General features: G+C 36.0%; 1 protein-coding gene across 1 annotated transcript in view; it reads left to right on the forward strand.

Annotated features, from left to right (window-relative positions):
* PHIP (pleckstrin homology domain interacting protein) overlaps positions 1-10,764 on the forward strand; it is a 118,749-nt gene extending 107,985 nt beyond the window's left edge. Inside the window, exons 34-41 of the mRNA XM_050895190.1 lie at positions 394-444; positions 744-893; positions 2,556-2,708; positions 4,797-4,960; positions 5,433-5,713; positions 6,028-6,176; positions 7,721-7,734; positions 8,345-10,764. Of these exons, the coding sequence (XP_050751147.1) occupies positions 394-444; positions 744-893; positions 2,556-2,708; positions 4,797-4,960; positions 5,433-5,713; positions 6,028-6,176; positions 7,721-7,734; positions 8,345-9,023 (1,641 nt within the window). The 3' untranslated portion in view covers positions 9,024-10,764. The remainder of the gene's footprint in view (positions 1-393; positions 445-743; positions 894-2,555; positions 2,709-4,796; positions 4,961-5,432; positions 5,714-6,027; positions 6,177-7,720; positions 7,735-8,344) is intronic.
* Positions 10,765-17,181: the final 6,417 nt, after the last annotated feature.

Genomic DNA, 17,181 nt, shown 5'->3' on the forward strand with positions numbered 1-17,181 from the left:
TGTGTCTTAGACATTGGCATTGATAGACTGGAGAAACGGGACCACTGTGTGTGTCCTACTGGATACGAAAGTACTGTTTTCAGTTACTGTAAGGGAGTCGGGTGTACTTTTCTGTCAAGTAAATGTTTCTTTTTGTCAGCTGGGAAACTGGGTAAAAATCCAGCCTCCTCTCCTCCTCTAGTGCAGAGAGCTTTAACAGTTTACTGGAGAATTTAGATGCTTCTTAGACTTCTGAGAGGGTCTCAAAACTGACGGTTACGTGAAATGCTTCCCAGAGGGACAGAGATAGAACTGTAACGACTCAAATTATAAGTGAAGTATAAAAGAACTCACCTACTCATATATGCTTATATTTTTTTAACCTTTTTATGCGACTCATTATCTTGCTCAAAGGAAGAAGAGAAAGATACAAATGTGCCAGGAACTTCCACTAGAAAAAGAAAGGTAGTTTTTTTTTTTAAATGATTTATAGTGCTATAAATAATTAGAAATGCATTTGTAAACAAAGGAATGTAAAACTGAAAATGTTTTTATTATCATGTAATATCAGCTTTTGGAAAGTTTTGAACTTAAAGTGATGTGTTGTTCTACTGAGCTGTTCACTGTAAAAGCATTTCTGTCTGTGCTGCTGCGTGTTACAAATTCATTAATTAGAATTTATACCCTGCAGGGTACCTTTTCCATTAGATTTTGTAAAAACAGCTAGTTTATTTAATATATACCAGACAATATTGTCATTTCAGGATCATCAGCCAAAGCGGCGGCTACGTAATAGAGCTCAGTCATATGACATTCAATCATGGAAGAAGCAATGCCAGGAGCTGCTGAATCTCATTTTTCAGTGCGAAGACTCTGAACCGTTTCGACAACCAGTGGATCTCCTTGAATATCCAGTGAGTATTTTGGAACAGGAAGGCTGGTTATAATCCAGTTGTTAGGTGGTTTTGGTTTTTTTCAACTGTGACCATTTTTCCAACTCTTTTAATTGAAACTTCAGGCAGCTCTATTGACACAAGTTTTTTCAGTGCTTGGTTGTCACCTGTAATGTTTATTGTCTTTTTAAAGTAATTTCAAAAGAAATTGTACTTCTCTGCTCTCTTAAATATTTTAGTTGCAAGATGTTTTATATTCAGGGATGCCTGTGTTGTTAAGTAAATTACAGCTTTTGCAATTAAGATGTGTTGTTTCTTTTCTGAATAAAAAATGGTCAAATATGAAGTGCATATGGTTGGTTGTTGCATGTGACAAATGTTGTCATGGATCATTTTTTGTTTTCAGAAGTACAAAAACTAAAAGTAATTTTTGTATATCAGTCATCTGGGCTTGATGCAGAAGAAGTACCCACTGAAGAACTGTAGTGAACCATTAACTGTAGTAACAATGACTGTCCCAAATTTTGCTTCCTGCCTGGGTGATTACACTGGAGTTCAGATAGCCATGAGCAGCCATTTGTAACTACAGAATATTTTAACACAGAAGTCTTGTTGCCTTGGATCTCTTTTTTAGCCTTTTAGGCTAGTTTTACTTTAAGTAACAAAGCAAAGGTTTTGCATGCTCTCCTTCTAGCATATCTTAATTTTTTCTTTAAAATATCACTCTAAGGTGATTAACTTGGGGGAAATTAATCGTCCCAATTAGAGAAAAGAAATGCTTCTCCTTCGGAAGTCACTAGTAGGTCTGTCTTGACACTTCTGCAACCATCAGGCACCATAGTTTTTGAAGTAACCTAAACTTTGTGCCGTGGCCAACTACAAGTTGCCCTTTGTGTTTGAGATCCTCAAATGAGCTGATAGAGAGCACCTTACTAAGCTTGGGCATGAAACACTCTGCTCCCTGGTGTTGCAAACCTGTTTAACGTTCAGAGGCACTCACACAGGTTCTGTTTGCTCTGATGGATTAAGTTAATTTTTTGGTTAATTTTGGTATTTAAGCTTTTTGTCATACGGATATTCCTCTGTTTCTTCCATAGCCTAGAAAAAAAGTTCTGTCATTGGCTTGAACAGGGTCCTATTTAAGCCTGTGGAGTTTTCATTATTTTAATATTACTTTCCTAAATTGTCAGGTCTCCATTTGGGAAACTGCTCAGGTTTCAGCAGGGTTGTGCTAAGCCTCTGATCAGGTTCAAATATTCAAACTTCATATTTTAAAGCTAATACGTAAAAACAGTATTAGGCTTAGCACCAAGTTTGAGCTGTTAAGCCACCCAGAAAGCTTGTAGTCACACTTTAATATTACGGTTATCTTCATGACAGTGTGTCAGTAATATAACCCTTAGGACACAAAATTTTGAGCTCTGTATTTCAGTAAGTCTGTTTACAAAAGGAATTAAATCTTGTATCAGTTAACTTCTAACCTTGATCCTGTCGAGTATCTCTGTGAGGAGTTACGCTTGTATGTGAGTTAGAAAGGAGCAAAATGTCTTTAGCAGTCTTCCATACCTATTTAAAGAGGTCATTTGGTTTAAACAGATTTATCAAATGCATCCTAATGAAAATGATCCATTAAGACTTGGAAAAAAAAAATTTGTAATACATTGCTTTGCTATTTCTTAATAGGATTATAGAGATATTATTGACACTCCTATGGATTTTGCTACTGTTAGAGAAACACTGGAAGCTGGCAACTATGAGTCACCGATGGAGTTATGTAAAGATGTGAGACTTATTTTCAGCAATTCCAAGGCCTATACACCAAGTAAAAGATCAAGGGTAAGACTTTATTTTCTTTTTTTGTTGTTTGAAAGAATACTTATATCTGAAAAATACAGGACAGAAAAATAGAGAGACAGTGTAGTTGATTACTTTAAAAACAAGTTTAATTATTTCTGATCTTCAAACATGAATATTTCTGAGAAAGTAGTATAGCTTTGTATTTTAAAGGAAAGGAATGTATGCTGTTTAAATGCCTAAAGTTCTGATGGTCTGCAAGTGTGTTTCAGAAGTATTTGAAAGTGGATCTAAAGGGAGAGCCACATTGAAGGAAAGATCTGTAGAAACATGATGGTGGGTACAATAGTGGAATTTAACTGATACTTTGGGGAAGAAACTAGATTTTCAAAACACGCAAACACAGAGCCCCAAACTCCTTCACTTTGGAGGTTGCCCCAAACTGAAATATCCAGGTATAGACAGTAGAGGATAATGAAATTCTGTGCTGTTCACCAGTATGCAGTGAGATTGCAATGAAGCACTTTGGATTTCTGAGAAACAGAACTGTTTACATAAAGCATGAGCCTATAAAGCCATTCTTACTGAGCTGATACTGAAATGCCCTGCCAGTGGTAGAGTTAATAATATTTTCCCTCAAATTGACTTGTAGGTGCAGTATCTGTTAGCAGTGAAAGTTATAAATGTATACTTACACATGTTCAAGGCTTTTCTTCTACTAATATGCATTAAGTTTTAGAGTAGAATTATTAATAGTTTTTATGTTTGGCTGTTCTAAATAGCAAATTAATCGTCAGGACTTCGTTGTCTTAAAACACAGGGACAAATTCCTTAGTAAGTGACTAGCAAGAAGGACTGATCAGTGATTGATCTCTCTTCAGCCAGTAGTAGACAATCCCACCCACTGTTCGGGCTGCCTAAGAATCAGTCTCTTGTCTTTTGGTTGCATGAAAGGGCAGGGCTTTTTGGGCAGGTCTGGATTCTTTTGTGGGTTTTTTTTCTCTTCTTGATCTCCTCAAACCAAGATAGGAGAATGCTTGACAGTATCTTAGGTCCGTGTGGCTTCACAGATTCTTCTGACATTTTCGTATTTTTTCACGTTTCTTCCAAACAGACTGGTATGGTAGTAAACTTGTAGCTCTTTTTTAATTTTACTTAGGAGTTGAAGGTTCTGATGTCAAGAATTTTAATATTCCAGAACCTATGTACTTTCAGTGCATGCAACACATAGTTGTTGAATGGTGATGTTTTTACTCTGACTTGTCATTCAGTGATATTTTTAGCATCTTACTTTACATCACTGATGCTTACTCAAAGAGTAAACCTAAACCCGTCAGCTGGTTTTTTTCCTTGACACATTAGACATACATTTTTACATAGTTTTTTACATATTTTCTTACGAAATTTCTGTGGATGTCTTCTCCAGTAATGCATGCAGAATCTGTCACTCTTACTGTTTAGTCTGGCACTCAGATAGTTTGTCTGGTGTGTCATTAGGTAGGCAGCTGTTTAATATTGTCTTTGTGTTTCATATTCTAACAAGGTGCCGTGTCCCCTCTTAAAGTATCTAGACAGTTCACTTCCGTGTTTTTTGTTCCCAGAATTAATAGCAACTCTGCTCAAATAATTAGTTGTGATCTAAACTGAGTTTGATTGGGTCTCTCTGTAAATCATCGGGGGGGGGGGGGGGGGGGGGGGAGGAGAAGAACATGCACCTACATAATTCCAATACATTTATTGTACCTGTTGTGACAAACTCACTGGTAGTATCAATTCATCCATAAGAGGAATGGACTAACGTTCAAATATATAAAATTCTGTTAAGGATCTCTCTGTGGTTTCTGCTGAAGCTAGTAAAGGGATGCGTTCTGGAAAGGCAGTTGAAAAGGGAGAGTTGAAAATTTTTCCTTTTGTGTGTGATCTTCAGTTGTAATACACTTTTCAAAACCGTGAAAATAGTTAAAGCAAATCTACACATGGATTAGCCTAAATTTGTTGAGACAGACTGTATATTTCCTTAAAACATTTGCATATTAATCAGTTTACTTTTCTAGCTATTGTTCAATGATAAGTAAAATGGTGCTTTGGAAAAGTATAAAACTTGCTTGTTTACTGGCTTTTCTTTTTTAGATCTACAGCATGAGTTTGCGCCTTTCTGCTTTCTTTGAAGAACACATAAGTTCTATTTTATCGGATTATAAATCTGCCCTACGCTTTCATAAAAGAAATACAATAAAGAAACGAAGGAAAAAAAGAAGTAGAAGCAGCTCAGTTTCCAGTAGTGTTGCGTCCAGGTACATTAATTCCTTTACAGTATTCATGAAATGCTGCGCAAGTTTGACATACCTAAACAGTCGAACATAGTGTGGTTTTTTTCTTAATACTTCCTTTACTATTCCCTATATTGCAGAATGATAGCTTTGACATGCAAGTCCCTATGATGTGGAAGAGTTTTAAACTTTACTTAGAGCTATCCTAGTGTAAGTGCTTAAAATTCAAATAAATGCTAAACATATACAGTAAAACAGCATCGTTAGGATAGTGATGGCATCATGCTTTGTCACATAACTATAGCATTTATTGTAAAGATTCACTTTTCAGAGGCTCACAACTACATGAATTTCCACAGTAAATGTCATATTTTTAACATACTTCATACAGAGATGATTGTTTTACTCCCACAGTCTCAGACACTAGCACTTAATTTTATTTGTTCCTGTAAAATAAAGTGGTCATCCAGGATACAAATTGTTACTCCTTTTGCAGCCCTGAAAGGAAGAGGAGATTAATAAAACCTCAGCTGAAGGCAGAAACTTCTGCCACTTCTTCATCTTCTGCACCTGCACGGTCAACAGCACTGAGACATGCTCCACCTCAGATGAATGGAAAAGCGGCTGAAACCTCTTCCCTTGTGCGGACTAGAAGCAATAGGGGGATAACAGATGTGGCTGTTACAGAGCAACCATCTACTTCTTCAGGAGCAAAGCCTTTAACAATAAAGCCTTTAATTACAAAACCTAATACTACTGCAGGGTCAGGAAAGTCAGGCAAGTTGTTTTGTTTGTTGTTTTTTTTTTTTAAGCTGTGAATGTTTTTAAACATAAAACTTGCTTTTTGGAAATCTAATGTATTTGTCTCAGTTAAGACTTGTTCTGTTCTCAAGCTGCTGAGCCTTTGAGGTTCTTCAGAGGAAAACTGAACAAGTTAGGCTATGTTGTTTTATCCAGGAAGCTTTCTCACTTCTAGATCACTGATCACATTGTTTGTAGTAGAACATGACTTCCTTTTTAGCCAGATAAGATTGAATGTGGTATAAACTATTTAACTTGAATAATACTTTTTTTTCTTTTTGTCCTTCTAGTACTGGAGAATTCAACCAAACATTCCAAGAACCAGAATATTGTATCAATCCCTAGTCAATCTGATTACAGTCATAACACTAGGAATAACTCCACAAGAGAAAATCCCGAGAAAGAGAAGCAAATCAAGCGCAAAGTAAAATCTTCCACTGTTAATCAACAAGGTATGGAGTTTGGAACTTTGCCCCCCCCCCCCAGTTATGGATGTAGTGGCTGTAGTAGTGCAGTTTAGTTGTGATAATTTGGGGGTGGGGAAATGAGTATGCATTATGATTTAGCAGAATAGGGAAGTCTAATGGAACAACTCAGTCACAGTTTCCTTTTTGATAAATTAGCATGGTTTTGACTACTCTTAACATAATTTCCATGGTGCGATAACTGTGTTGTTTAGCCAATTTTGATACATTAACATATCTGTACCTTCGTTTAAATTATTACAAGGGTCACGTTATGAGTTCTCAGATTCCAAAGCAGACCTCTGCAGGGTCACACTTTAAATACTGTGGGTTTTACCTAATAAAACTTAAGTGGGTTATATTTGGGTCAGTAACGCTGAGTGTGATGACACACTCCACAACCACGAGCATAAAGATCAGAGTGTCCCAGCTGCAACTTCGTTCTTTCATTTTTTGCCACAGCAAAATAGAACTATGCAGTGTTTACTGCTTCTGTTTAGTATATTTGTATGGATTGATCGGACCTAGCTTCATGTAATCTTCTGACTGAACTTGCTTGGTCTTTTGATGTCTGGATACCTTAAAGCTCAAAGCTTCTGTGGAGACTGAAATAAGATCTCCTAGTCATAAAAGCTTTCCTGTTTATGAAGGAGCTTTGAACTGTTACGAAGCTGCTGTGAAGCAGCTAGATCCACTAAGCATCTTTCCTCTGAAGGTGGAGAAACAGTAGTCTGCAAATTGGACCCCACCTAATTAGTCAGGTTACTCCTTGTAGTCCTCCTTTCCCTGAGGATTATCTGTTCTTTCTTACTCTTCCATGCTTCTGAAAAAGCATCTTGTGGTGTGATAAGTTAAATCATCTGTCCATTCCTTGCAAACTTTCTCACAAAGGTCTCAGTTGTTACCACATTGCATGGCTAAATATGCACCCATTGTACAACTGGGTGTTTGGTCATGTCAGAGGTATCTGAATGTTGGTAATGTCATCTTGTCTCTCCTGCACATCCACTCGTACGGGCAGTGGAGGCCTGTGCTTTTAGTGCATGATGGGGCACACCTGAACACAGCAAGAGCTGTCCATGGACGTTCCATCAAGGGACTGGATGAACTATCATTCTGGCCATGAGTCTGTTCCTGGTCACGTTTTAGGCAAGGGCTGTGTTATCAGAACGTCTCCATAAGAGGTCCTGTGACATGCCCCACTGAGGAAGTTCAGTACCACTCACCTAAGAAAAACTCATAGTCCATAAAAGTCTCCAAGCAAATACCTTCTGCTGTGTGTCTGTTAATGTGAGAAATCTGTGCAAATTGCATACTTTGGGGTTTTTTTGTTTGTTAGTTTCCCACGTTTCTACCCTTTTCCTCACTTATTGTTGAAATAACCTTGGTCTAATGAACTGGCTATAAGGATGCTACCTCAGGCTGAAGGCAACTTTTTTCATTTCTCCAGAAATGACCTGCTGTGAAGCATTCCCGATCCTTGCACCAATGCTTTTTGAGCAACTTTTTGCTGTTGCAGATACCAAATAGGAGGTTTTGTCCACTGTATCAGCCAAGAAAAACACTTGAGCTGTTCCCTTTTTTCTTTTCCTCTCTTTTTCCTCTCTTTTTCCTCTCTTTTTCCTCTCTTTTTCCTCTCTTTTTCCTCTCTTTTTCCTCTCTTTTTCCTCTCTTTTTCCTCTCTTTTTCCTCTCTTTTTCCTCTCTTTTTCCTCTCTTTTTCCTCTCTTTTTCCTCTCTTTTTCCTCTCTTTTTCCTCTCTTTTTCCTCTCTTTTTCCTCTCTTTTTCCTCTCTTTTTCCTCTCTTTCTCCTCTCTTTCTCCTCTCTTTCTCCTCTCTTTCTCCTCTCTTTCTCCTCTCTTTCTCCTCTCTTTCTCCTCTCTTTCTCCTCTCTTTCTCCTCTCTTTCTCCTCTCTTTCTCCTCTCTTTCTCCTCTCTTTCTCCTCTCTTCTTCTTTTTTTTCCCTCAAGCTACCTTGAGCTAAACCCAACTAGAAGTTAGTCCTCATTGCATACTGGAACAAAGCTCTTTGAGCTCTACTTTGGGTTTCTTAGATTTTGACAGATTGGCAATCACTGTGAATCCATTCAGATATTTTGGTACGAGTTTTATTAAGGCAGGGTGAAAATGAATGTAAATGCAAGTCTGTTATGTGATAAGTACTCTCTTTTCTTTACAGCAGATTGCAAGAATAATGCTTTGGCATCAGGAAGCATTCAGGTAAATGGACATGGAGGACAGCCTTCGAAACCTCCAGTTAAAAGAGGTCCTGGACGGAAACCGAAGGTGGAGACTAATAACAGTAGCTGTGAGGTGGTGCACAAGAAAAGAGGCAGAAAACCAAAAAAGCTACAAATTGTTGAACAGCAAAAGGTTGCAGAGCAGAATACAATCCAGACCGCAAGGGATATACCAGAAGAGGCCTCTGCTTCTACTGCATGCAATTCTCTTTCTGAAAATAATATGAAGGAAGACTTGTTACAAAAAAAAGGCCGTGGGGGTAGAAAGCCAAAAAGGAAGATAAAGACCCATCAGCCAGGCTCGGACCTCTTAGTTCCTGTGAATGTTAAAATGCAAACAAGAAGCAGGAGGAAAAAGATAGATGAGCCTATGGAGGAGGGGTCTGAAGAGCTTAAAGATTCTGAACCTCACATGAGAACTAGAAACCAGGGTAGGAGGACAGCCTTTTACAATGAAGATGACTCTGAGGAAGAGCAAAGGCAGCTATTGTTTGAAGACACCTCCTTAACTTTTGGAACATCTAGCAGAGGCAGAGTCCGAAAGTTGACTGAAAAAGCAAAAGCTAATTTAATTGGTTGGTAATTTTTACCAAGGGTTTTACTTCAGAATGCTATGAAGCAGGTACAGTTAAGGAACAGCAGAACAGACTTCTGCTTCCCTGCTGCTATTATGGGTTAGAAGAATATGTTCTGATTTGGGGAGAAAAATTTAGCAAAAAATAAACTGAAAAAACATTCTTTGAAAGAAATATATATTTTAAACTTTTGCTATTTATTGCCCTCCAAATAGGTTATGCATTTCAACAGTCATTTTGTTCACAGTTGAGAATAATTGAAGCAATTTCTGACTGACGTACAGAGTTGAGAACTACTCTGCTCGAGTAGTGTGTAGTATCTCTACACAATTAAAAAAAGGTGATAAAACTTTCAATGCCACAAACTGAAAACAGAAGTCTATTTTTGACCAAGCAAGGTACACTTTGATTGTAAAGTCAAGTTGCCTAGGAAGGCAGATTTTGGCAAAAAGTGGCAGTAAATTCACTTACATTTCTATTAAATACAAAAATACCAAACTTTGCTGATCTGAAAATGCTTAATTTCAGTTGTGATGGAACGTTCAACTGCAAAAGAAGCCTAGCACAGGCTGTTGGTTTATCCAAGTTCTGCCAAACATAGCAAAAATGTAATCGCAAATATATATATATATATCCACATTGGAAAAAGTTTGACTAATGTCTAATTTTTCAGACCTTGATTCTTGTATCAATCACTAAATCTCTGTTTATTGTGCCAAAGACTGAGAATCAGTGCAGTGGAAAGCCTTTTTTTCTTTTTGAGTGTCAGTACAGCATACCATTTGCAGTGATAAAAGCTGTGTATTGTTTTAAATAGTAAGTTGTTAACATTGTTCTGAAATGTATCCTTTTTGGTACTTTTGGTAGAAAATAATGCACTGGTGGGGTCCTTTGACAGAGATGTTTTAGACAAAATGTATAATTGGTTAAAGGATTCAAGGAAATTACAGGACAGGTATGGAATTATGATGTTTACTTTCTGATCCAGATTGATTGTTGTTTCTACAACTTCCGACATGCTTAAGAGGCTAAAATGACCTACAGAGAAGAGTGTATGTGTATATATTAATATATACATAAACACATACATATAAAATATTACCCAGGTATAAATTTTTTTCAGGATTTTTTAGATAGCACTAGAATTGAAAATAAATTTTAAAATGTCATACTTTATAGTTTAATTTTAAGGGGAAGATTGGTTATTTTCAATTATTAAGGTTAAAAGGCCAAATCACTTTTTATGCAATCATGTTTTATACAGTGGTCTCATTGCACATTGTGTTTTTTCTGCACTTTTTATGGTATATCACGCTGACATAAGTCAATATACACCCTAAAGAAAAATTCCATTTAATGATTGTGCCTTGTATTCTATTATTTCTTGCATCCTTAGTAAAATTAAGTTGTCTATTGTAAATGATAACTATATGACTTAGGGGAATGTATTGTTATATGTACTGCTCTGGAAAAGAAAAGCAGTTATTTATTTGTTTATGGTACATTTAGTTATTTTATACCTTTACAAACAAACTTTAATACCATTTTCTATCACTTAAAAAAGTATTGTCCAGTTTTAAGGAAAAAAATACAGAAGTAGTCATATTTTCTGAGATCTGGTATGGTACAAAAATGTAACCAAAATTTTCTGGTTATACATTATTTTGGAAGTTTGGGTAGTGTGAAAGATTTTTTTTTTGTGTGACCCTAACTTAGTTGAAAAAATAAATCTGAAATGAAACCTCAATTCTGTACACCCTTACTTAATAATAATTTTTTTTTTTTTTTTTTTTTTACAACCATCATCTGCAATATCTGGAAGGGAGGGCATACAGAATTAAGACCTTAAATTTGCACAGATTCTCTATACGTATTTGAGGCCTGATTCTTCACTCTTTATTTTCTGTTACAAAAAAAAGCTTAAATGTTTGAACAAAGAACATTGGTATCTGGCACCAAGAGGAACAGAAATATGCTATTGTGGATAGCAAATTAGTATCCACCATACCTAGTTTTATGTACTTCATTATGCATTTTGCTACAAAAAAAATGACTAAAATATTTTCCAGATCCTCTTTGAATTGTTATTGATAGGAATTTGGGGGGGGTGTTTGCATTTCATCTGTTGATATATTTATTTTTTCTAACAAGTATTTCTTTATCATTCAATTAAAATGGAGTCACTAAACATGTGGTAAGATAACAAGCTATGGTTGTACAGTTGCAATACAGCTTCACAATTCAAAGCTAATTGATTCTACTTGTTAATTTTGTCAGATCTCACTGATGAAGGCAATCATTTGAAAATGTGTAATTTCCTGATGTTATCTGCATTGTAATATATGAAATAGATTATATCTAAAGTTCAGCTTCTGTATTTACTCCATTTGTAATAATGTTTTATATGGCATGTTCATGTATATATTTATATATCAAAAATACCTTGTATGTAAGTTTCGGAGACTGAAATAATATGTGTTCCCTTAACAGTAGGTAGAAAATTGTACATCTTAATTTTACGAGAATAGAAGGCCTTACCTGCAGAACATGGTACTGCTTCCCACCCAGTAATATCGGTGACTTTAGCCAGTAATTTTTTTAATTCATATTAGACACATTAATGTTGTTCCTTTTAAAATAAGTTGTGGATAATTTGGGTCAATTTTTTTTTACAGAAGCAACACTAAAAATTTATTAGAAATTAATACCAGGTTTATTTAAAAGTTATATTTTTATAATTTAATTTCACTAGGTTGCAAACTTTATTTATGAGACTTTAGTCACCATCAGACTGTGCATTTTGGTCAGGGAAAAATGTATTATTTGAGGTTGTGACATACTGTATCAACACAGAAAAAGAGCTTTTGATTACAAAGTCTTAAGTTTTTAAATGTGAGCAATAAACTCTTGGTCAGTGTTCTGAAATAATTTAAGAACTATAGTTATATGCATGTTTTATAATGCCATCTCAAGTACCTAACAACTGGTTCAGAAAATAGAGTATCAAAATCTCATGTGCTTGTTTCACGTTTGCATTGTAAATAACATAGGTTCATAGTCATACATGCAAACGATCTTACAGACCTGGCAGCAATTAACGCAGTTTTATTCATTAAATTCATTTATATTTCACATGGGTATGAGGATACTGTTCTGGTATTTCTACTCTGTACTGGGAAAAGTTAAAATTGGTGTTTACCACTGAGTGGTATCTTAATAACAGTGTGTTCTCTAACTACCGATGAGGAAATAACTTCTGTTTCTGTGATACCAGTGTGCTCTAAATGTTTAACAGAAATCATTGTACCTGTGCCTACATACTTAACTCTTTAGCCATTTTGTTTCTGTTGTTAGTGTGTTCTCTGGGAACTGAACTTAAATTTTACCACTGTAGTGTTCATTATTGTCGATATTGAACTAGAGCTCTTTGTCACTCGGCAATGACCAGTGATACAACTTTACAGAAAAATGTCTTCCTCCAGTGATTAGACTGCTGTGATATAGATTTACATATGTTTATTTGTACAGTGTCCAGTTTGTACATGTGATCAGTTTGTTGATAGACTTGTAAGATTGAGTTGGTTGAGTTAAATATTACTATGGCTTAATATTTGTAAAACAATTAATAAAGGACCCTGATGCAGCACGTAGGATATATTAATATCTATTAAAAAAAAATTGTAGTGTAGAGACAACTTATTCACTGTATTGCTGTACAAATATTTTTCAAGTACCAATTCTGATTCTGTGCCAGAGGCTTTTGTCTTACCAAAAAAAGACTACATACAACACAAAAAATAGTCTGTCCATTCAGTAACTTCAGGCTTGTTACAATTTTTACACCACATTGTTAAATCTTTTGCTCACATTTGTTGGATCAAGGACTACAAGTAAATGCTTTAGCATGTAATTTGAATTTAGGCACATGTTAAATGGTTGACTGGTTCTATAAAAGCAATAAGCTTAACTGGATGGGACCCTTTCACCCTGTACTTACATAGTAGATTGGAGGTTAGAGGTTTTTAAGCTCACTTTCATGAACATTCGCATTTAATTTGAAGCATGCGAATCTTGCTGAGGGAATTTTAACATATTGCTGGTCAGTCAAGATACAGCCATACCACAATGATTACATTGTGTCCTCAGTTCTTACCCTACTCTAAAGTAGTATGTTTTGTCCACAGTGGTTTTTCTTTTTGCCCTTTTTTTTTTTTTGAGTGTTTAACAAGAATTTAAATACAACTCTGCAACAGTGCTGTGATACAGAAGTAGAGGGCTTTAAAACCTCACCTAGAAACAGCAAAAGCTCATTTTCTGTTTACTACCTAATGAAGACAAATTAACTGTAAAATTACTATATAATATATTTTCTTTTATCCCTGAAGTTCTTGTAACAGATTGGTTTCCAAGGGGACCTAGATATTGAACTGATAAAAGGGCTGTTAGTTTTCTGCTGTAAATTATTGTATATACATGCTTGTTCATATGCAGAGGAAAGTGTATTAAATTTCATAAAATTGGCCAAGGCTTGATCATGTGTTCCAATAACAAATCTCTATCGACAGCTTACATAATTTCCTGTTTTTGAATTGGGAATACAGCTTGTACACTTTCTACTGTGTCTGGGGGGAAATAACAGGTAGCTTTTAAACTGGAGCTAACCTCTAGGTGCTCTTGCATTTGTGCTAATTTTAATGTGGGAATTCGCCATGTCATTTTTACAGTGTGTTAGAAGAGGAAACACGGCAGGAAAGCTAGATTAAAAGGCATCTTAAATTGCAGAAAAAGGTGATTAGCTTTTTTTTTTCCCCCCTTCCTTTTCCCAAGGTTATAACAGCCTCAAGGCACTCTAGAGAGAAACCTTATATGCTGCAATAAAATAAAGGTGAATAAAATTAGCTTTTAGGAGGTAGGTAGTGAGACAAGTAGTCATTTGGATCCTTTTTAATGCAGATAAATACATCAGGAAATTCACTTCAAATAATGCAAACAATACATTTCAGGAAGGGAAGGTAGTACTATACTATGAATTTCTACCCTGAAAGAACAAAGAATGAGGTCATACAAATTAGGAGCAGAAAGAAATATAAGTACCTATCATGTACACATGCCTGTATGATGTACAGGTACTATTTTGTGGTTAGAACTGCATGTGTTGGTTTGCTAATATATTGAGACCGTACAGAAGTTACATTTTTGGACCATACTAAAACTGCAGAGTGTGGCGGACAACTGGATAATGATCTTACGTGAATTAAATTCTGTCATGATGTTTAAATATGTATAGAATGGAGCTCAACTTCAAGGAAATGACCTAGAAAGGTTAATTTTGAAACTGACACATTTTCAGATTAAAAATTACGCTTATTTTGTACAGAATTATGTAAAACACAAATCTGTTGTATGTAATGAGTAACAGTTTTGAAAACTATAATTCTTTAGCTTTATCAAGGTTTTTTTTCCTTCCAGAAATCTGGATTATCATGTTATAACCTGAAGTATCTCACCAGGATAACAGTGCCCTTTCTTTTTGTACATATGGATTGGAAATTTCTTTACTGTTATGTGGACACTTTCTATGTTAGTTTTGATGCATAATACTTTGAATCCTTTTATACAAACTAGAATGTATGTGTAAGAATTACTGTCACTGCAATGTAGTAACTACAAACTTATTTTTAAATAAATAGAAAACATGTTTTTCTAAGCTGTCCAACAGTGTTTGTTTCTATCTAGTGATTTACTGTGTTATGGGACAATTGCTTATGTGTTCTTCAAAACAGCCTGAAATCAGCTCATTTTGATTCCTTGTGGAATATGGTACAGCGGTATATGGTAGTATGGTATAGTGTATTATGTGGGAACAGACAAAATTACAACCAAAGCACTCTCTGACAGAGATGAAAATTTGCTATTTTGTAGGGTTTTTCACTAAACCCCGCAGTTCTGGAGGCAATATAAAGGCACTAGCATCTGGCACTGAAGACGCCATGTTGCCAGTCCTCTTAGCTCACTTGTGCACGTGCAGCAGGGTACCCTTCATCCTCCAAGAAGCCATCCCTGTTCAGGTGACAGCTGTTTGTACCAGAGCTACGTCCAATCTATGTGGAAATCTCTGCTTCCCAACAACTCTAGAAGAAGCTAAAAACAACTAGGCAGAGACAAGTCCCCTGCCTCCCTGCATGTAGAGTACTGGTCTCCAGTCTAGTTGCCCTGAATGGGTGATGCACAGAAAAATCAATACAGGATGTGTTTTCCCAATGCTGTGGGTTTTGTTTGTTTTCCACGTACATGTTTCTGCTCAATAGATGCAAGACAAAAATAATGTTTGGTATTTCAGTATGGCACCATGTGGATTCTGTTTAATTTCACGTGTTATTTTGCTTTATCAGATGATCTTTTCCTCTTACGGACCTTACCTGAAATCACAAGGAAGTGACAGAAGAAACCCTTACTCACCTCACAGATGCAGGTATGTGTGGTGCTGAGCAATGGGATTGGGGAATGGTCATAGCCGAACGAATTGAGTTCCCTGTAGCTTTCCAGACGTGTCCACCGTGGAGTCTGGCAAAAGTAAGACTTGTTTTAGCATATGAGAAAAAAAAAAACCTGTTGTCTCAAGTATTTGAGAGTAATTGGCATGTTCTGCTTGGAGAGAAATAATTTTAGAATACTGAAAATGCAACGCACATCCTTCTGTGTTTCTGTTAAGTACTGGAGGTGGTAGTTCTATTGTACATGCATCTTCAGTATTACAGTATTATAATAACAGTGTGCTCTTCCAAAAACAAGCCACCCCAGGTCCAGGGTTTTAGTTTTGTTACTGTGAATAGTCTTAAGCAGTTCATGATTTTTTTTGTTTGGAAAAGATCTTTTTCTGTGTAACTTTTTACAGAATCCTTAAAATACCATTGTATCCCAGTTCTCTCCTCACTCATGTGACAGGTGTCTTTTTGAAACCTACCGTGGTTATTTTACTTTGAGTAGGAATGAAGACTTCGCTTAGGATTAACATGCTGTGAAACGTTGGTATCTGACAGCTAGATGCTGACTGTGACAGTGCTAATGCTTCATTGCCTTGTTAATACCATTTACTCCTGTTAGATCATAGTGCTTATTAAATGAAGGAAATTACGTATGATCATTGAAGTTGACCGTTTTGTTTTAAAAGTGAAAAGTTCTTTTACCAAAAACTGTGTTCTTTCCTGCTCTAGCAATCAATATGAGCTTCGCAAAAGAGTGTGTTTGTCATTTTTCCCAAAAACAAATGAGCAAAGTGTAATGGCTTTAAAAATTAATCAATGTTTCTATTTGAAGCACACGTGAAAATAAAGCAAGTGCCAGAGAACTAAAGCCAGCAAGCAATGTAGATGATGACTGGAATTGAAATAGCATAAAATGGAGTTATTGTACACAAAATTAGCATGCAAAATATTTTTGTGGGTTGTACTAACGTGGACAGGAAACTCAAAGCCCAAAATGTCAGGTTGTTTTTCTAGGTCAGAGAAATCTTGTGTTAGGTATCTTCACAACAGGCTTAACTGACTCTTTTACAGGAGTGTAGTGAGGATTTATGAATCCTCTCTTGTACTTCGAAATCTGTGTGTGCGCTGAAGGGAGGACAGGATAGAGAATTTGGGAATGCTGTTTCTAATCTTCTAACAGCTATACAAATTTCCTTCGTGCTTCCTTTTCTTGTCTCAGAAATGGGGAGGTTTTACCTAAACTTGGTCCTATCTGCCTCTCATTTTACTTTAGCTTGTAGGCACGTCAGTGAAAAAACAGAGAGGCAACAAGAGCAGAGGCAGGTAATCAATTCATTCAGCATCAAATTTCTGCAGAGGCATATTCCTGAAGGAAGATACCGAGTTCTAAATGTTAGTATTCAAGGGCCAGACAGCCTTATCTGTTAATTTGTGCTTTGTCTCAGGTCTCTGAATTTGACTTTGAACAAGGATAGTCAAAATATAATAAAGACTGTAACTTAAAATGCAAAGCGAGTTAGAATATTACTAAAACACTAGAAAGAATTACTTTATTTATATTCTACAGTAGAGAAATGTAGTGGGGCTATTTTTTTCATACTCAAGCACCCTAATTCAAAATTTGAATTCTCTTTATTAGTAAGGAGGGTGGTGTAAGCTTCCATGAATGCTAAGAAAGGGA

This window comes from Gymnogyps californianus, chromosome 3 (assembly GCF_018139145.2).
Source record: "Gymnogyps californianus isolate 813 chromosome 3, ASM1813914v2, whole genome shotgun sequence".
NCBI lineage: Eukaryota > Metazoa > Chordata > Aves > Accipitriformes > Cathartidae > Gymnogyps > Gymnogyps californianus.